The sequence below is a fragment of the Nothoprocta perdicaria genome, unplaced genomic scaffold, assembly GCF_003342845.1.
Source record: "Nothoprocta perdicaria isolate Ctin4 unplaced genomic scaffold, notPer1 scaffold_138, whole genome shotgun sequence".
Taxonomy (NCBI): Eukaryota; Metazoa; Chordata; class Aves; order Tinamiformes; family Tinamidae; genus Nothoprocta; species Nothoprocta perdicaria.
The window spans coordinates 1017746-1026584 of record NW_020454516.1 but is presented as its reverse complement, the minus strand read 5'-3'; the positions used below and the strand labels follow the sequence as shown (position 1 = coordinate 1026584).

General features: G+C 51.5%; 1 protein-coding gene across 2 annotated transcripts in view; it reads right to left on the bottom strand.

The window, feature by feature from the left end:
• Positions 1-4091: 4091 nt before the first annotated feature.
• Positions 4092-8839, bottom strand: part of SPRED2 (sprouty related EVH1 domain containing 2) — a 40040-nt gene continuing 35292 nt past the window's right edge. For both annotated transcript variants that reach the window (XM_026034008.1, XM_026034009.1), the window contains exons 5-6: positions 6028-6177; positions 4092-5188 (exon numbers count right to left, since the gene is read on the bottom strand). In XM_026034008.1, coding sequence (XP_025889793.1) covers positions 4538-5188; positions 6028-6177 — 801 coding nt within the window. In that variant the 3' untranslated portion in view covers positions 4092-4537. The remainder of the gene's footprint in view (positions 5189-6027; positions 6178-8839) is intronic.

The following is an 8839-nucleotide window of genomic DNA, read 5'->3' as shown; positions in this document are numbered from 1 at the left end:
GAGGCTGCTCCGTGGCGCTCCAACATCTTTGCTCCATCTGAGCAATGGCAAACGTCTCCAATCCGTTCTCAGGAATTGGTCAGGGTTTGGGTTGTGCCCGTTTTTTAAACAAAGTGCAAAAGAAAACGTTTCTGTGCATGCGCTCCCGGCGGACACAAACTGATGGCAGATCCGTATATCCGGGGGAGCGGATGGTACGGAAGGAGCAGGTCGGAGCCGGGCAGACGGCAGCAGCCGCGGGGGACTCGAGCAGTGAATCCACAGGCCGAATCCCAGGCTCTCTCCCGGATCCCGGACAATGAACAGCCGGGTTGTTGCAGGCTCCGTCCTGCCGGGAAGGCTCCATGCGCCGTGTGGAGCCGGGAGGCTCCGGGGAAGCAAAGAGGAAGGAAGGAAGGAAATGGGGGCGGATAAACAAAAAAAAAGCCTCGGGGAAGCGGGCAGGATGGGCAAGACTTGGTGGAAAAAATACTAAAAAAAAAAAAAAAAAAGCAAAATATAGCAGGAAATGGTGACGGATCTATTTGTGTCCCGGTTAATATTAGCCAAAAAAAAAACCCTTAGGAGAAAGCTCTGCCCGAAAGCAGCGCCGAGGCACCGGGCAGGGTCACACTGCTGGGAATTTGGGGCTCCTGCAAGGCGAGGCATCAGTCACTTCAGGGATAAACCGGGCTTTTCCTTCGAGGGCTGTGCTGGGGAGTCGGGGCAGCCCCGACACCCACGTCCCCCGGGGCTAAGGGGGAGTTTGCCACGGATCTGCTCCCGAAGTGGCTGCCCGCGGAGCCCGGCCGGCTCCCAGGCGGATTTACGCCGGGGGTTGACGCGGTTGCTCCAGCTCGGCCCCACCGGCATCAGCCCTCCGAGCCCGCAGCACTATTGCAGGGCTTTTCCCTCTTCTTTCCCCGTCCTGATGGATTTTTAATGGTCTTTATGTGCAAAAGCAGCTTTGGAAAATCCCAGGCTCGCGGCTGGCAACTGGGACGACTTGAAGGACGCGGCCACGGCTGCAACCTGCTGCTTCCATCCAGGGCCAGGCATGAGAAGGTGCACGTGGCTTTCCACCTCGGTTTGGGTTTGGAGCAATCCCGCACGGATTCTGTGCATTGCACGTGTGAATCCAAAGCCAGGGGGACCCGCTGTGCCGGCGGCTGCGTTGAGGAGGCTCCGGAAGCCGCTGCGTCGTTATCCCGACGTGCTAATTGATGAAGCCAGGCAGCAGGGCTGGTCCCCTCGGGCTGTTGTTATCAGCAAGAGCCTTTTCGGAGCCTGGGAATCCTTCTCGTCATGCGAGGAAAAGCCGAAGGAAATCTCTTGGAATTGCTGTGGTTTGATTTCACAGCTGGGACGATGCTCCTGGTGATGAGACGGTGACGGGGACAGCGGAACTCGGGAACGCCCAGACCAGTCCCGGGCTGCAGAGACGGCTCCTGGGCAGCTCCATGGATGGCAGAAAATAAAACCCAGGCGGGATTCGATGCGTTTCTTAGCCCTGGTCGGGCAGGAGCGCATCCCTTCCACCCGGCTCTCCATGGGGGCTGCCGAAACCTGCTGAAACGGGAAGTCCTGGGATGCGTTTTCTGAAGCGAGCCCTCACGCAGGACCAGGAGGGAAGCGCTGGCTCCTGGCTCCGCTGCAGGCTCCCAAGGCAGGAGCTTGTCCCTTATTGATAATCAAAAAAATAAGGCAATAAAAGGGCTTTTCCCAAGCACAGCCCGGCATTCCCATGGGAAAAGGGGACCAGACCCGTTCCCGAGCGGCCCCCGAGGCCGACGCTCCTCAAAATCCCTCCTCCGCCTTCGCCGCATCCCGGGATTCACCCTGCGGCTCTCCCTTCTGCTCCGCTTCCCGCGCCGGCAAATAACGGGAGCGGCACCGCTTCCATATGGTGTATTTCTATTTACACGGTACATTTGTAAAGCAATAGCTACACTGATCATACATATTAGAAACAATAAAAAAAGAAGTTAAGAACTAAAATGTACATCATACACTTGTATATATATTTTTTTTTTACACGGAGGTAAAAAGGCTTATAAAAATCAATACAACAGGGTTTTAACTTTTAGTATATAGATACAATAATGATGAGGCTTCAGGCACTTTAATTCGTTAATGTGAGCAATAGCTTGGAAAAAAAAAATCCACAACAGAAACAACAACAAAAAATTTGGTTAATGTTTTGTTACCACAGATACAAAAATAAAATCTGAATAATTTCTCTCAAATGATTGATGTCAGTATTGCGAAGCTGACCGGGAGGACGCTACACACTGTTCAGCAGCAGTGTGGAAATGGAGGAGGAATATTTACAGAAAAGCCCCACCGCGCTCGCTGTGCCCGTACACCGCTGCCTTCACAAACCACGCAACACGCAGCACAACCTGCACGAGTTACAAAGACCCGGGAGGAGGAGGAGCGGGAGGAAGGAGCAGGGGGGAAAAAGAGGGCTTTTAAGGAAAAAAAAGCCAAAAAAACGCTTGTTTTCAGACATACAGGAAGGCTTGGAGTATGTCTCCTTGACTTAAATAAATAGGGGCACTTCAAGAGCGGACAAAAAGCTGTAAGATCCTTTTGTAGTGTTGTGCTTTCGAGAGAGCAGATCTTACAGGTGTTTGTTTCCAGGAAACAGCTCGGAGAGCAGGAATAAAACGAAAAGGTTGTTCCGTTGGATGCTTCTGAGGCTGGCTCGCTGGCTGCTAGACACCACTGAGGAGAGATTTGTCAACTGCTATTAGGCACAAAATATTTGTATTTCCTTGCGCAAACCCAGGCACATCACCACGAGCGAAACGCTCCCTCCCTTTTCCATTATCCTTCCTTTTCCTCTTCTTTTTTTTCCCCCAACCGGAAAAAACCAAACCCCAGCAACTGCTACGAGCGAAGCCTGTCGACCCCCGTGCTGCAAAGCACCTTGCACACTGAAGTCAGGGCTTAATAATAAGCTGAGATTAACTCTCAGAGGAACCCCCCGAGGGAATGGCAAGCGTTCCTTACATTTGGCAAAAAAAAAAAAAAACATAAAAAAACCCCCAAAACAACGAAAAAAATCCTCTCTTTTAAGACTGATGTCGATGTGCAATAGAGGGAGGGAAAGGACACGCGCCCACTGGCAATTTACTGCAGAAAGAAATTATGGCAGGAACAGCAGTGCCAGCGTGGCCAGGCCAATCCCTAGCTGCCTCAAAGGATTCGGATTGTACTATGCTAGTCAGAGCTCAACTGCGCTAAATCGCTTCTCTTTTTAATAAAAATTATTTGGCTATTCCTTGTAATATATTAGAAAAATACTCTTTTTCCAGCTAATTACAAGCCTTGTACACAAGACGATATGACACCTAAAGAAAACGAAAGGACAGATTAAAGTGTTTTCATCCTGCTGGCCGCGCCGCGGGCGTCCGCTTGGCAGGGATGGCGGAGTGGGGAGCAGGGGGTTAAACCGGGCTCTGCTCCCGCAAGGCTCAGCCCCGTCACCCCGCGTGCATGAGCACGGAGGCGGCAGGGACACGCGTGAGCGACGGGGACGCGCGCGGCAGGACCGCGACTGCGGGGAGGCGGCGGCTAAAGCCCGGCTTTGCGCTTCATACCCTCCCCCGGACACGCAAAAAGGTGGTTTTGGAGCCAATAAATGAACAGGGCTTTTCCTTCCCACCTCCGCATGCGGCGTTTCCGCAGAGCTGGCCCGGCTTCAGGCTGAGGGTGCCTCACGTCGCTCTCCACAATCTTAGTGTTTTACTCTCAAATCACTACGCTGGCTAACGAAGAAGTTCCCCTCTTTTGGGCAGAACTCCGCAAACACATCTTTTTTTTTCTCTTTTTTTTTTTTTTTTTTTTCCCCAATGCTATTTAGGGAAAAGCACCCTAAAATTTAAGTTTCCCTTTCAAGCGGCGGTCTGAAATGATTACAGGTAAGGAGAACTCCCAGATTCTCAAGGTTACGTGACTACGGTAGCTGAGCCTTGCTTTCTGCTTAAGAACAAAGAAATAACTTAAAACGTTTGCTGAAGGAAATGACGATGGACTCTAAAGGAGAAACTGCAGCTTAGGTGGCTATTTCGGCTTGAAAACAGGACAAAAAGTGGGAAAAAAAAAAAAAAAAGGAAAGAAAACCAGTGACAGAAATACTGTGTTGTGGTACAAGTTTGTTACCAGTCCACCCTGCAGACACACAACAACCTGACTGCAAGTTAGAGCATCTTCGGAGCGCGCGGGGCTCGCGGCGCCGCCGAGACGGACGCAGCCGGGAGCCGGGCTGCGAGCCGCCGCCACTGCGAGCAGGTCTTCCCTCCAACTCCCTTCAACTGGAAAAGAAAAATCATAGTAGAAACATGTACAAGACAGTCTGCTTGATTACAGGTTAATAGTACAAAAGTCTACGCTGTAGATGGGTTGGTTAGCACGCTCGATGAGCAAAGGGACGCGGCGCGGAGGCGGCGGGCTCCGCGGTGCGGCTGCGTCCACGCGTGTCACCTCGATGCTCCCAAAGCAACGCGCTCCTCGGGCTCCAGGACGAAACGTGGCGCCTGCAGCTCCTCCGGAGTCATCCAGCAGCTTTGTGCTTCCCGCCGCAGCACCTGCACATAACCCCACAGTGGTAACAAGCCCGGAGCGGCAAGTAACAGCACATACAGGGAGCGATGAAGGACAAGGCGATAAGGGCCATCCACCGGAGGCAAAACATTTCATCACTGGTGTCGCACGAGCAAGGATCCGTGTAGTCTCCTTCTGGGTCGGACATACAGTGATAGAGCATCGTGTCCGCGCACCACATACAGCTCACCCGATGGATGCAAGTCTTGACGCGGTCCGGAGCATCCTGGCACTGGCCCCGGCGGTTCTCCTCGTGGTTGAACATGTCCCTGCAGTAGACGCAGCGCGATCGCTCGCCGTCTTCCTTCCGCCTGGGCTTGAACTTGACAGGTTGAGTCTTTATCACAGCACCCTTGATGTCTTCGCCCAGGTCAAAGTCCGAGTTGTCTACGTACGGGTAGGTGTACTCGTGCTTGGAGGCCTCGCTTTTGGCGAAGCGCACGTAGGAGTCCACGTCGTCGGGGTCGAAGCTCTTGCCTCGCGCCGGGGCATGGCGATAGTCCTCGTAGCCCGTCATCCAGATCTTCTCCCGGGGGTTGATGCGCACGATCTCCTCGTCGTCATCCGGGAAGTTGACGTGCCGGTAGGACCGCGGTACTGACTGCGGACGCGGGCAAAAGGCAGAAAACACACCGAAAATCAGGTACTGCACCCGGGATTCATCTCGGCATCACCTTCTGCTCGTGGGCTTAACGAAAAAGCCGGTACTTTGTGGCCATGCGGGCTTCATTTTGCTGAGACTGGGAGAACTAGGGAATCGGTGCAATGGCACCCGCTGCAGGAGCAGGGTGCAAGCTCTGCTTCTGCCCACGTTCCAGCTTTCTGAGAGAAAACAGGCCCAGGGCAACAGCCACAACCCGGGGACAAAGCAATAACCACAACCCGGGTACCAGGGAGTCACCAGTTCCCGGGTGCAGCTGGACCATCACCACGTGTTTCTATCCATGCAACCACCACAGAGCTGCCACAGTCAACTGCACAAAGTACCAGGCAACACCAAATGAATCCATCCATCCATCCATCCATCCATCCATCCATCCATCCACCCACCCACCCACCCACCCATCCATCCATCCATCCATCCATCCATCCATCCATCCACCCACCCACCCATCCATCCATCCATCCATCCATCCATCTATATCTATCTATCTATCTATCTATCTATCTATCTATCTATCTATCTATCTATCTATCTATCTATCTATCTAACCAACCAACCAACCAACCAACCATCCATCCATCCATCCATCCATCCAACCAACCAACCAACCAACCAACCAACCAACCATCTACAAATATCAAAAAAGCCTTTTAAAGCTGGTTGAGAAGGGGCAGGGGAGGAGGGCAGGGTATCCTCTGAAGGAGGCTGGGGACACAGGATTTCTGTACCCTGAGCCATGAGCACAGTCCTCTCCGTGCAGGCCCAGAGCCCCTTACCTGCTCGAGGTGGTAGTGGTCAGAGCTGTAATGGTCGTGCAGGTGGCTCCGGGTGCAGATCCTTCGGTGCTCGCAGGACGCCGGAGACGCCAGCGCGCGCACGGGCTGGTCCCTCTTCTGGGAGGAGTTGGAGGAGCTGTCGGTCGCGTACTGCGTTCGAGAGGGAGGGAAGGGCTGTCACAGCTCCCGCCGCCACCGCGGCCAGCACCCAAACCCAACAGCTCCGGTTCGCTTCCCACAAAACTCCTGGAAGAGGCAGATGTGCTGCCGGGCCAGCAGCGAAGCCCAACTCCTCTCCCCAAGGAATGACAAAACTCCGCACTTTTCGTCAACCCACAGGAGTCCCGCGGAGTCGGGAAGTCCTTTCCGAGCTCCTCGCCAGGCGCTTGCTGGGCTCCAGGGCACCACAAGCTGCTTTCCCAGCCCACTTTCCTTGGGAGCTGCCACTTTGGTTGTTCTCTCACGTGGCCACTAATCTCTAATGTGCAATGACCGGTTCTTCCTGTGGGTTTATATATTCCTAGCTCACTTTCCTTAGGTGAATTAATTATGTCATTACTCAACAAGAACTGCAAAGGGGCAAAATACCACGTGGTAAAATGCCAACACCAGCACCTTCAAATATCTTTATTTCTCTTTCCAAAACATTGGTTTTACCCAAAAGCCTCTTCTCCTTGTCAAGAATGCAGCCTACAAATACTGTTTTCCAATGAACTGCACCAGACACATCTCTCTGTCACATCCACAAGTGCTCTTTGTGTGGAACATCTCCTGAGAGGCTTAAATGACACCTACGACGTGTAAATGGCACCAGTTTTTGGACCGTTGGGTTGCATCTAGCCCCACTTTGTACTTTGTTAGACTTATGTCACATCTGGGGCTTAAACACCTGTGCCTGCAAGGGCAGCCTGTCCGGTCTCTTTGAAGGGGGACACTTCAAAATCCACGCACTGGGATGAGGGCTTGATGGATTGGGGACAAAAAGGATGGGAATGCTCCCTGTGACAATGGTTAGAAGAGCAATGAGTTACAAGAACAAGGTGGCAAAGTTCCCTGATGCCACCCAGGTAATCACGGGCATCAGTAGATGAAAGCTGGCCCTAAAATACACTCAAGAATATCACAATGTTGGAGAAATGGATGGTAAAATCAATAGATATGTATATATATGTACCAGCAAAGCCCAAAGAGATGCAAGTGAGGAGAGCACCTCCACGTGACACACAGCAGGCTATGCCCTGTGGCACCTTCTGATGCACCCCATTCCTCACCATTGCCTCTGGTCCCCTCTGTCCCACCTCAGCGAGGACACTTCCACCGCGGCAAAGCCCCAGGATGATGCAGATGCCTCCGGATCACCAAGGAATCCAGCGCGGGCACGAGATGATGGCACGGGTGCCTGCACAGAGCCAGCCCTGGTGGTGTCTGCGATGGGGCTTTTGGGCCCCGCGGAGCGTCTTGGGGAGCAGGGTGGCGAGGGGAGACAGGGGAGGCTTTTCTGCAGCCCCGCCAATGTGATTCCTTCAAATGCTCCACGATTTTTTGATGAGAAGCTCCTGAAAATGCGCCCAGTAGCCAGATGAAGGAACCAACCCAAACCCGAGGGTGCTGCAAGAGCGACTTCAACATTAACTGGGGGGTCGTGGCTGGTTGTATTAGGAATTCTGGCTAAGGATGAGACCAGCCAGACTTAGGCTAAGGATAAGACCGAGCTCTGAGAGCTATTTGGGATGGGTGGGAATTAAACTCGCACAGACTTCAGCACAGAATAATGACCGGCCAGACGGCCCTGGGCTGCGTCCTGCAAGGACAGCTCTTCCCTTGCTCCTCCTGCTTCGTTTTTCCAGGTGCAGGGACACGTACCCCGGGCCGGCGAGGGCAGCGCTCCTCTCACAACTCCCATTTCTCTCTATTCCAGGAAATTTAAAAGGGAAACAATTTGCATTTCCACACCATCCCTAAGCGCCTTATATGTCTTGGAGAGCCCATCTGACAAGGCCAGATCATTTAAATATCAAAAGAAGGAAAAAAACGTTCCTAATGGGGAATCTTTTTGCTTTGCCTGCGGGACACAAGCTTTTAACTTGTCTGGAAGAAAAAGAATCCACAGAAGAAAATGTTTTTCTCATATTTGCCTATTTTATGTCGCTCCGGACCATTTATACTGCAGCCTGGGATGTCCTTCAGGAAAGCAGCTCCCTGGATGTCAGAGACGCTCCAACGGATGCAGTTCCCAGCCCTAAGAGCAAGTCCAAGGAAAAGCTTCCGTTTGGTCCCATTCCAGCCCGGCTCCGAGACAAGACGGCCGCGCACAACACTCACGAACAGCACCGATCCGGATTCTCCAGGCAAAAGAGGGCTACAAGTTCTCAAACGCTTGGACTGCTTCCTAGTCCCCATTTACATAAGTACCAATATGAAGGCGAGCTAATTTCTCTGCTATTTCATTTCATTTCATTTCATTTCATTTCATTTCATTTCATTTCATTTCATTTCATTTTCTAGTCTATTTTAAAATTAATTCTATTTTAATTAATTCTATTTTAACAATTACTCTATTTTAAAATGTATTCAATCCTTATTTTATTTTATTTTATTTTATTTTATTTTATTTTATTTTATTTTATTTTATTTTATTTTACTTTGTTTTACTTTACTTTTATTTACTTTTATTTACATCGCTCAGCGCGACGGGAACAGATGGTGCCACATTAGGCAGTGCCAAACCTCAGCTCCGCTGTACGGATATTTCCAAGCAGGGGGAAATAAGATTAAGGAAAAAGGAGGAAAAAAAAAAAAAAAAAAAAAGCTA